Here is an 11,851-nt window from a genome sequence, read left to right on the forward strand (position 1 = left end):
TCACAGTTATAAGATCTTAACTCTTTTCATGCCAAGAGATGAAGAAAATAAATCTGAAACATTTCTATCTGCCTTACAATATATAGAATTGTGCACTGTGACAGAAAGCCACTGTCCTCTAGCTAGTCACCACCAGGAACCACAGCATATTAGCAGTTTTGCAAGAAAGCAAACTCAAGCACTTAAATGTGTGTCCTAAAATGCTGTGAACCACAAGAATAAAGCCCATTTCCTTGTGCCCTTGCAGTTCTCAGAGGCAGATCGTACCTAGGCAATAGCTAAAGGGGAGTGACCCAAGAAGAGCTGCTCTCTGCCCGTGGGATGCGGGACGGGTGCCAGGCACCACGTCCTMGAGGCAGAGTCACCACTGCTGCACGGGGCAGGTGCTGCCAGGAAAACCAGGTCCTGCTGCAGCCTCCAGCCTCCTCCAGGGCTCTCATCTCCCTCCACCTTCTGCCTCCAAGTGCTGCAGAGCGGCCCAACTGCTGCTCTTCCTCTTGGACCGGCTTTCCTGAAGAAGCCCCCTCCATCCTGCCAATATCCACAATTGATTCCTCATTACTCGGAGCAGTGGTTGCTTTTCCTCCTTCCCTTCTTTTCCTCAYGTGCTTTCATTTTCCTCCTTCACTTTCCTTGATAATGGGCTAATCACACACAGCAGCTATCTCCAACAGCAGTGCAGGACACAGTTGGACAGGCAGTTATTTGGGAAGCACACTGAGTGGCTGTGAGCACACGATCCAGGCAGCTTTTGATCTCTAACACAAATGATCCTATCTGGTTCCGTCTTGGCTGCGTCTAACTGCAAACATTCCAAATTTCCCCATTCTACCCTGAAATAAATATCAAAACACACTAATCACATTCTGTAGAGCAGAAAATAAAACCACTCAAGCAATAATAAACAAATGAATAAGTCAAAGCACTGAAAAGCTTCATGTGTGCACAGCTTTCTTCTGCGGAGCCAACCTCTGCCTGTCCCACAAGACTCCAGCTGCGGAAACGAAGCAATCCATCTTTCCGTGCCAAACTGAGAGAAAAGGAATTGTCACCACGAGAGCTGCCTAAAACATTCACATGAAGTTTTGAGATCCCTTCAGCGTGCTGCGATTTGTGACAGTCACACACCTGGGATTTATCAGCCTGACACCAGGGTTCTGGAAGAGCATCTGTGGAAAGAAGCAGTTTGGCTTGGAAGATAAATAACTCTGCCCTCTCACCAACAGAGCAAAGCAAAAGGAAAACCGGGTGTTTTGGGAAGAAACGGATAAAAATAGAGAAATAGAAGTGTCAAAATGTTGATCCAGAAAAGCCTCGATGGAAATGTTTGCTTCACAGACTGGCCCACAGCCACATGATCCTAATAACGAAAACACTTCCTAATTTTTCCACCCACCATGTTATCAGTACTAGATCTTTTTAGCTAACTACCAGCTAATCCTTCTTTATGAAAGCATCATCTGACTACTGATTTAAAGATACTTTGATATGCAAATATTTTAGCATTAATGAGAATTAACAGTAGCATAAAATAGCATGCATCTTCCTTACCTTTCACTGAGGAATCGAATAATCAGCATCACAAAAGCATACGGTATCGTGGCATATAATTGATGTGGTTTTGGAAAGACAAGGCCCTCACGGTCTACAAAATGTGCCCACGAGACATTGACTGGCATCCAGATATTCTCCCACCAGAACCAGCTGTTGAGTGTCTTGAATATGTGTGCCATGCTAARCAAATAGAAAAATAATTGAAAATTATTCCTGTCATATTAAAAAGAAAATGCATGCACTAAAATACACTGAATTTTGTTGTGTATAACAGTGGTTCAGAGCTGACAAGACATTTCCTACACATAAGGTACCAGCAAATTATAAAATTTTAAGGCTTTGGTCCCCAGAGATAGGCTCTGCAGGCATGCACGGGTGGTGTTGGCATCACAAGCCTGACAGGGGCAGTGCCATCCTATCAGATGATGCAGTTTAGGAGGGATGTCCATGTGTCTCCAGAATTAGGCCACCTGAAGCCGAGCAGACCTGGCCACATAGCTCAGGAACAAGGAATGAGCAACACGGGCCACCCAGAAGGAATCCATGGAAGAGCAGAGTTGTGTTGGTTGGCTCCAGAACGGTAGGAAACCTCCCCTATCGAGGGTGCAGGCAGGACTACAATCCAGGGAAAGAGAAAATCATAGAGCTAAATCTTGTGCTGGTAGAAACTGATGCAGAGCTTTGAAATCCACAGCATTGTCCATTCATGTTGCCTGAAGTCCTTTCCCACACAAGGTATGCGGAACAGGTCCCTTGCTCAAGGACTATGGTCACCAGAGCTTCCTCCTCCTGGCACTTCCCAGCCTCATCTCCCAGCTCAGGAAAAACACTAGCGGGAGACAGGGCTGGCCAAAAGCCCCCAGGCTGCATACAGTCCTTCACCCTGGTTAGAAACTGCTCAAACGGAGAGCACTTAATTCGGTTGAAAAGAAGATAATCAAGTGACTTCATCTCCTCCGACTTCTCCATAGGTACCAGGGCGAGAGGATGGAAAAGGATGAGAGGACCCCTCGCTCAGGCCTGGGATAACGCAGACGTATTTTGCTGCCGAGTTGCTGCTGCTTGATCTGCTGGCAGCGATACCTCCGTCCTCATTTTGCAAGCAGCTCTGTGCACAAGAGTATAAACATTACAGCGCACACTGAACTTATATGGGGATGTCCAAGAACTACTGTGACTTGAGTGTTACACTTCAGTGTGGCCAAGGCCTAATAAAGTGGCCAGAATAAAGTGTCTGAAATCAGTTCTTGGAGGGGAAAAAAATTACTGTACTTACAGCAAAACATTTCATTCTCAATTTTTACATTTTTACAATTGAAAACATTCATTTTCAATTTTTACATTTTATATGATGTACTAGAAGCTTTCTCCTATCTCTCATTTAGTTGTAAAGACTTTACAGAACAAATATTTTATATACTCCGTAAAATATTTTAAAATAAAATAAAAATATAAGTCAGTATAATAAATTCCATAAGGCTGAAATAACATTTTTTTTTCAGAAATAAGAAATCACCTTTTTTTCCTTAGCCAATTTCCTATTAAGCATAAAACCTACAAGGAAAAAACCGATTTCACCAAACCCTATTTTTCTATGAGAAAACAGTTAAGCTGGGAGAATTTCCACCAAGTGTCCTGCATTTAACCACTAGCTACCAGCAGTCACTTCCATTGAGGACCAGGTTTGTCAAACGGTGTTTTTATATCCATCAAGCAGAGCTTCCTTAACAAACACTTTAAATCAATTTACTGGCCGTACACAGTAGCCAGCATTGAGATATTAATAAACTCAGCCACTTAATTTTTTTAAATGCTGAAAGGGGACAATAAATCCAACTGAATGGATTTTGTGTTTATAAGCAAAAATAAAGGAGGAGAAATCACAATTGTTCYTTCACTGAGACTTTTTATGCCAAGTTTTGGCCTAGAGCAATTTTTTTACTGCTGAATTATAAACTCCTGGAAGTCAGGATTTATAATGGGGCTGCTAACAGCCCTTAACTACAGCTGGCAGGCGCCATGATAATGAAGCAGGGCTTTGAAACATGACATTTTAGGTCAGACATAAAGACTTGCACGAGTATTGCCTTAGAAGACCAGGAGGAGAGACTTATTACACAGCAGTGCTTCTTTTTATTTATATATATATAAAATATATATATAGTGTATATATATTTAAGTGTGTGGGTAACACATATATAAATAGAAATATATATATATATATAAATAAATCTATGGGTGTGCTTGTGTGTGTGTGTATATACACACATATACATAAACCAAACTGTGCACGGCAAACCATCACAAATCACAACTGGAATAGAAACAGGCCAGGCAACACAGTGCAAAAAGCTGTAGCAGTCGGCCGAGGGAGGGATGGGTTGTGATTAAACACGCACATCACATACTCCAACACTGGCAACAGCCAGTAGTGCAAATATTAATATAAATCCTCCGGATCCCACCAATTCAGCTCTTCCCTCGGAGCATGAATGCCTACTGTAGCGTTATTAGCACTCACTACCCTGCTAGGCTATTGAGGAATTCCTTGACCTATCTCTGTTAAGCAAAGCACGTAAGCACATGCCTAATCTTAAAACTGAAAGGAATATTGGGCCTTGGGATCTGATCCAGAACACATGGATTTCAGCGGAAATCCATTCTCAGCAGCCACCCAGCGCAGATATGGAATGTGGGGCACCCTGGAAGTGCCTCTTGGTCAGGCCCCTGCTTTTCTATTGGGTCTTGCCTGGCCCAAGGGATCAGGCCATCCCTGATGGATGCTCTCCAAGTTATTCCTAGGAAACAGCTGATGAATGAAATCCCACAATATCCGCCTGCAGCCTGTTCTTACACTCCATCTCCCTTGCAGCGGATGTACCCTTCGCCCTTCCCGTGTTTCYATTGCAGACACTTCCCCTCGGCGGTCCTGGAGCTCACATCAACAGGGCTCTTTGGCACTGGGGCTGTTCCCCTGTCTCCTTTCAGCTCAGCAGGTCTCTAGGGGACGTTCCTGGAGCACCTGGAAGGTGGTGGGATCCCTCCAAACATACCCAGGATCTATCCTCTAGATCCTAAGCACTCCACGGCTGTGGCCGTGTGATCAAAYACAGACTCCTCAAATCATAAGGACTATTTCAATAAACCATGGATCAATCACAAGGACTCCTCAAACCCCACAAATACTATTCCATAGTACACAGCATACACAAGCAGGAATCTTCAGCTCTTAGGCTACAGCTATGGCCTTTCCAGCTCACTAAGAAAATCCTCTTGGAGGACATACACACATATATACACATATAAAYACACTGCATACATTATTCCCATATCAAAAGGAAAATGACTCCTGCCAAAAGTCTCCGTCGCAGAAAGTGTCGTYAGAAGCAACTGGGCTCCATACTAAGCTCTATTTATTACCTCCTTCTCCACAGCTACACACCTGCTACTCTCTAGAAACTTTGATTAAAATTGATATCGGAATTAAGCAATCCTTTCAAGGATGATCCCATCTATTATCCCATCCCCACRGCCCAACAAGTTGTTTCAAAGCTCCCTGGGCATCACCGAAACAAATAACGCAGCCCTATGGCTTGTTCATCACGGCTAAGGCAACCACTGCGCCAGCTGCTAATCCTCATTAGCTGCTTTTCCACATTAGCACTTAATTGCTTCAGTTTAAATTATTTGCTTTGAATCTTCTTAGCCCTAACACAATGGCCGTGAGTTACGAAAGGAGAGGGGGGAAAAGGGGCGTTTAGGAAGCTTGGAAATCCCTTGGAAATCCCATGGCTGCTTCTGCGGATCACGGTGCGGCCATCGGAGACGGACCCAGTGACCGGGGACGAGCGGAGGGCTCTGTCCTCCCACCACCGGCTGCCTGCAAATTGCAACCCCAGGCACCATCCTCGCTGATGCCGTGGGCAGAGGCCGTGCGGCTGCAGAGCCATCTCTTCCCCCAGAGCACACCGGGTTAAAGGCACCTTGCCAGTGCCATAGGAGACAGAACTTCCCCTTTATTGCTTGCACAGTACATTTTCTGAAGAAAAAAAAGGCTTACTTTCAACTCTGTGGCATACACTTCTGGCACATTCTGTCTAAATCTCTCTCATGCACTTGAATGTATTTTAAATTACGCTTGTCTGCACTATTTAATTTTGCTTTTAACCCAAGATACTTGGCAGCTTATTAAATGCTCACAGGTTAGGAGGACCAGCACATCTGCAGCACAGCTTGGCTGTATTATCTTACAATTCCCATAGCGCGAGGGAGACAGGAAGGGCAGCCACCAAAGCTGCTCTTGATGCAGGACTGAGTCTTCAGCTGTCCCTTCTGCCACCCAGGATGAGGGGCTGCAGGCACACGGCGCAGACCRGCCTTTCCTCAGACAGTGCCTGAAATCTTGGGAAATAGCAGAACCAGTTTCTTATTACTCACTTACGGGAAGTGCTTTTGCAAYAGGCTCATTAAGTTGCCGAGCAACTTTCGCCCCTGAAAAGCAAGTGCCAGCACTGCAGCACTCAGGCTCAGAGCGCCAGCAGTGTGAAAYGAGCTCAGGTTTAGCCAGGAGCTCATTACAACACAGCCGGGGTAACCTCAGCTAGGGGGTTCCAGCACTGGGATTGTGCTGTGGATGCTAAAGGGCGACCGCTTTTGTTGGCCTCCCATCCATGGCAGCCGTCCCCGCGTATGTTGGCTTCCAGCAACCCGAGCGGCTCCGRCAAGGAACCTGAAAGGCTGCTCGGCATGAGCTCCCTATTGCTCCCGGTGCTCTCCCTGTTGCTCCCGGTGCCCTGCTCGGAGCGTCCTCCTCAGAGCTGATAGAGCTCTGGGAGCTGCTACATGTGCCAGGCTCACGGAGCAGCAGAGAGACCGGGTTCTGCTGAACCCCGTGTGGGTTCTCCCCAGCTTCACGTCCTCACACAAACACTGGCCATGCTCTTTGCATGCACAAAACCAGGAGCTTTGCCATTGCTCTACAGTGACGCAAAAGCCAAATGAAAAATAATCAAGATGTTTTCAGAAAAATAGAACCCCCATGCACCAAAAAATGAACACTCCAGATAAAGAAAACTAATTACCTCCTTGCTCAGGAAGGATCTCTCCTGCAACCTGTCTAATCTAGTTTTAATTGGCTAATGTGAAACAGGAAAATCAGGAATGATTAGTTCAGGAATTGCACCCTCTATAATTAAAATTAAAGCCTACATAATTGGGAAGTCCCAAAGTAAAGTCTATTTTAAAACTGTTCCTTGGATCCTGAATATTCAGTTTAAAAATAAATAATAAAGGGAAGTTCTAATGCTGTTCAGCAAAGAAGAACTATTTTTTGTTTGACATAATCTAAGCGGCTGTATTTTGAAAAGCAAAGTGAGAAGCTGCTTGGAAGCAGAATTTCTGGCTACTACAGTCTGGGGAATGAATTAAAAAAAATACAGAGAAAAAAATCTTGATTTTGCTCCTGTGTAAAAATTCCAAGAACTCATAATTTTGCTTGCAAAAACCTAAATTGCAAGACAAGAACTAAGAGAAGGCTACATGCAGATCTGAAGGATGAGTTGCAAGGACTTCCTTTCCTATTTGTTGAGCAGACTGGAAAACCAGGTAGATCCTTAACACAGACATGCAAGTGAAGAGTCTTCATTTATCTGAGCATCTTATTAGACAGTCTACTGGGTGTGATACTGGAACTGCAGCAGGAAAAGAATAAAATCAGCAAAAAGCATAAAATCTCTCTCCTATTTCTSTTATCATGTGCTAGAACTAGTAAAGCTGGTGCAGTAACCGCTGGGAAAAATCAAGACTTTCAGATAGGAAAGCTGTTTCAGGATGTTAGTCATCAAGATTAAACCAAAGTGGTTTGAARGAGCTAATAAGGCTGTGATGCACCTTATCAGGTTTTATTTTTGTTTAAGAGTAAGCAACAATTGCATGAATCCTAGATAGCACAGTGCTTAAAGAATCCCATGCATTAGGTGGAAAAAAATATGGACCATACACTTACTGGTAACAGGTATGCAACTTTTTCCTACTAGCTAAGAGGCACTTTAAAAAAATAAAATAAAATAAAATAATTTTAAAAACTGCAGAAAAGTGGGTTTTAACAAATTTCAAAGAGCTCCATTCTCTTCTTCCATCTCCTATCCAAAATCCTCTCAGACATCACTTGTTTGCTCTGGGTACCTGCCTGTTACAAGCATTAATTGTTACCTCTTATTATCTGCCTCTTGGAGATGTTGCTGATTTCTGCTTCTTGACACAGCGTTTTTTTTTTAAAGTTTGTCTGAAGTGTGTTTCTTGGTTGACCAGTATATATCATTGAATAGTTGAATGAAATGAAAGAACTGAAATGAAGAATACTGGGCTGATCCTAGAATCATTCTGCATCTTGTCCATCTTTTCTCATCCTKTTTATTCAACTGCGAATTCAACAAATTCACAAGTTCAAATTCARAAAGTTAAATCAGCATGAAAAATATCTAACCAAGTCCACTCACACACAGAGCAGTACTGCAGAATAAAAGAGCTGCCCCACTTAAGGGTTCTTATGGTAGAACACTCTGAGCCACTCTACCCATAAAAGAGAGTTAAATTAAGATTGGTCTGGGACCTTTAGCTTTATATTTACTCAGCAACACCTCAACTGTAAAACTTAAATGTTTGGTTATAAGGCAATTAGAATATTTTACCTTTTTTACTATTCTATCATATTACCTTGTAACTCGGTTTCTGTACAGCAGCATGGTAAACTGGCACTTTGCAGTAACCCTCAATTAAGGTGACAAGTGAGTTTTATTATGTTTTTCCCTGTTCTGAAGGGGTAGGAGAAAAATGTTTGAAAGAATGTGAAAGAGTTCATTTTCTGGGTGAAGTTTTCAATACCCTCTCTACTCAGGGGGCATTGCTTTTRCAAAGCAAAGATGCTGACTGCTTCACCTGCCCCTTGCGTGACTCAGAGGTTTAAATCAGCCCTCGGGAGATAGGCAAAGGGGCAAGGTGGTGCAGCTGCACTCTGCAAACTGTCTTGTTTCCTTCCTCCTGGACCGGGTCCGGCAGACAGTGGGCTCCAGCTATCATGTACCTGCAGCAGCCCCAACTAGTAATTGCCTTTAATGATGTCACCTCCACCCCAAACAAGCTGGGCTGTCTCTTGTGCATCACAGTGTCTATTTCTCCTCCTGCTGGTTATCCTTGCAAATAACCTACTCACACGTCTTTCACCCACACAGCCAACCYGAGGAGGAGCCACACTATAACTGCTGTTTCATTATTTCAGCTTCTGTTTGGCATCCCCTTCATGTCCTACCAAATGCAAGAAAAAATATCTTCAGTTAATGYGGACCCGGGTAACTCATCAGGTGCATCACCCCTGCTGGAGACTTGATCCAAGCTAGGAAGTTAACTAAAAGCTGGTATATATTACAAAAATAAGACTAAAAAACACACAGAGTTGCTCTTCTTGACTGTTACAGCATTACTTTGAAAGAAGTGTATGTGGCAACTTGCTTAGAGTGTATTATTCATAGTAGTAGCTGCTGATCTGAAGCAGATAAGTCGTGTTATAGGCTTGAAACCAACTTTCACATGTAATAGATATTGCATAGAACTTCACAGATAAAATTTGAAGCATTTTTCTAAAACATTAGATTATTGTTTTTAATAACATCTTAACATCTGATTATTGTTTTTAATGAAAATGCATTTACATTATTAACTAAAACCTTTTTTCCTTTTAATATTTTCCTCCCTTCCCATTCAAAATCAAGTGCTCTTAGAAACACTCTCTAGAATGATGATAGAAGAGGTAAAAAAAGAAGTACTGTAACGTGTATTTCTTTCTGTAAAATAGAAAGCAGTCTCACAGGTTGGAATAAGTAGTGGTAACACATAAAATCTCACAAGCACCTGTTTCAAATGTCTACCTGGCTTGAACTCCTATATCCAAAGGATATTAGAAGAGTTACTCCAACTTCCCCTTACAAAACAGACAATAGACATGAGCACACAGTACCGATTCAAACCATAACCCCACAGATTGAAAGAAAAATAAGAAAAAAGAATAAGAACCCCGTACCTTTCTGGTGTTGCAGGCGAACAGAACGTAAGCACTTCGGCAGCACAGCACTACTACACTCACTACTTTGTCAAGGTAAACACGCCCTATCTCCACAACTCCTTCAAATTCTTCGGCGACCCACCCAGCAAAGCTGTACTTCAAGATTTCTGACTGAAGGCAATCCTGATGTCATGCGGAGCCAGTCAGTGAAACTCGGGAGCAGGAAGGCTGAGCACCATCCCCTTGCGCCTGTTTCAACACAAGGAGATGAAGAAATGCTCTACGTCACGTGGCTCGTCGCTGCAGTATGGGAATTTGTCTCAACTTATACCGCTCTCGCCATGCATGGGAGGATGCTGTGCCTGCTGACTGTGCAGGGAAGAAAACAAATAAATCACTCAGCAACATGGTTTTCCAGTGTGTTTTTAAGTGAGGTATGGGCTTTAATGTAAAGTTTCCCCTTCTAACTGACCGTCTTCAGGAATATTTCCTGCCTCAGTCAACTGAGTGCTTAGCAGACAGAGTTGCAGTTCCTCGGATGATATAAACTGGAATTGTTGAAATTCCCTAAAATAGAGGGAAACTACACAAACTGAATGGGTGGTCACAGGTAACATAAAAACATTAATTTTATTTAACTCAAAGTGATTTTTTTTTTAATTCTTTGACTAACAAATAAGGCTGGAAGTCATTCCTCCAAGTTTCAAATAATAGTTAACACATCCAAAGATATTGGCACAACTCAGCAGTCTGACAGTAGGACATCCAGATGTTATGGGAAGGGAGAAAGGAATGCCACGTGCAAGTTAGGAGCCTAAGCATTTTGTGTCTGCAGAGAAGCTCACTAGCCCCCTTTTTCTGCTATAACCAATGCAAAAATGGAATAACAGGTCAAAGTTGGATCACAGTTTCATTTCACTCATTATTTTGTCTCTGAGGACAGCTAATAGCAGATGGCTATGGAAGAGCACCGGACCAGGATGAGGACAACACTGTCATTGCTGAGACCCTCCCAGAGCCTTCAGTAGTCTGGGGCTCAAGATTCCCTAGATGAGAGACTGGCTTAATACATAATACCTCTGGACAGGCTTTTTACCTTAATTTCCACTACTTCTTCTGAGCATATGGAAACTTTCACCATAATCCATAAAAYTGCAGTAAAATAAGACATGACCAATATTTGGATTCAGTTCTAGTTTCCTTCCAAAGTGATCTGGATTGAAAGATTTGCTTTTGTTCATATGGGGCTTTTTGTTGCTTTGTTTTGAAGTATTGTTTTTATGTAGCTATTAAATGTCTTCAGTCCTACTGTAAAAGAGGGAGGGGTATTCAATAAACTGAAGCACCAAAGCACTATTAACCATGAAGGATTATCTCTGGAATGTAGCAGCAATGCTTTGCTCTTGCTTTAAATTATCTCCACATTTTCTCACRTCTGAACCAGGAGAGTGAACCAAGAAGATTTAGGAACCTTTTGCCAAATAGGAAAGCCTAGAGCGAGCTGATTCATACATCACTTGGCTAATACAGCCAAGTGCGGGTAACGTAACAGGTAATTGGCAGGAAAACATCTTAACGCCTCAGTCCACGATTTCTTCACTGTTGCACTAAGTTGCAAAAAAAAAAAAAAAAAAACTTCTGTTTAACTGGGGCAAATTTGGGGCTGCTCCAGATAATAAAATAGTTGAATGTGGTTTCTACATACTTTTTGAAGAGCATTTATGAGGCAGAACTCACCACCTACGTAGGACTCTATTACAAGATTAAAGATATTGCACAGGAACCATCAAGCTAACCATACCTTCTTGATCAAAGCTGCCCACTGACCATTCAGTTATCACAGCGTTCTCACAGCACCTCTTCCTTGAGGTAGCTCAGATCTGCATGCTGCAAAAGGGAAAAACAACCAGCCAAAAAAAACCGTAGTCTGGACATGTCATTAGGAAAAGTTCAAAACATAAACGCTCCTGACTTGTAGCATAGCACTCCTTCAATCAGACAACAATTAAATAGAACTATATCAYGGAGGCATATTTGACCCAAATAATTAATTTTACATACTATATGAAAATGAAAAAAAAAAAAATAGAAAGTATCCCAACAGAAATATTCATAGCTTCTTTTCCCCACCCGCCCATCAGCTAAATATAACTATTAAATACCTGTGAATATACATACAGGATGTGAGTTTTCACCTGAGCTTCTAAATAATAGTTAACTATCTCAGTGGAGAAAACACCC

The 11,851-nt window shown here is 42.5% G+C and overlaps 1 protein-coding gene across 1 annotated transcript in view; it reads right to left on the reverse strand.

The window, feature by feature from the left end:
* CERS3 (ceramide synthase 3) overlaps positions 1 to 11,519 on the reverse strand; it is a 34,028-nt gene extending 22,509 nt beyond the window's left edge. Inside the window, exons 1-2 of the mRNA XM_026040541.1 lie at positions 11,412 to 11,519; positions 1,552 to 1,734 (exon numbers count right to left, since the gene is read on the reverse strand). Of these exons, the coding sequence (XP_025896326.1) occupies positions 1,552 to 1,733 (182 nt within the window). The 5' untranslated portion in view covers position 1,734; positions 11,412 to 11,519. The remainder of the gene's footprint in view (positions 1 to 1,551; positions 1,735 to 11,411) is intronic.
* Between the last annotated feature and the right edge of the window lie 332 nt (positions 11,520 to 11,851).

This window comes from Nothoprocta perdicaria, unplaced genomic scaffold (genome assembly GCF_003342845.1).
Source record: "Nothoprocta perdicaria isolate Ctin4 unplaced genomic scaffold, notPer1 scaffold_26, whole genome shotgun sequence".
Taxonomy (NCBI): Eukaryota; Metazoa; Chordata; class Aves; order Tinamiformes; family Tinamidae; genus Nothoprocta; species Nothoprocta perdicaria.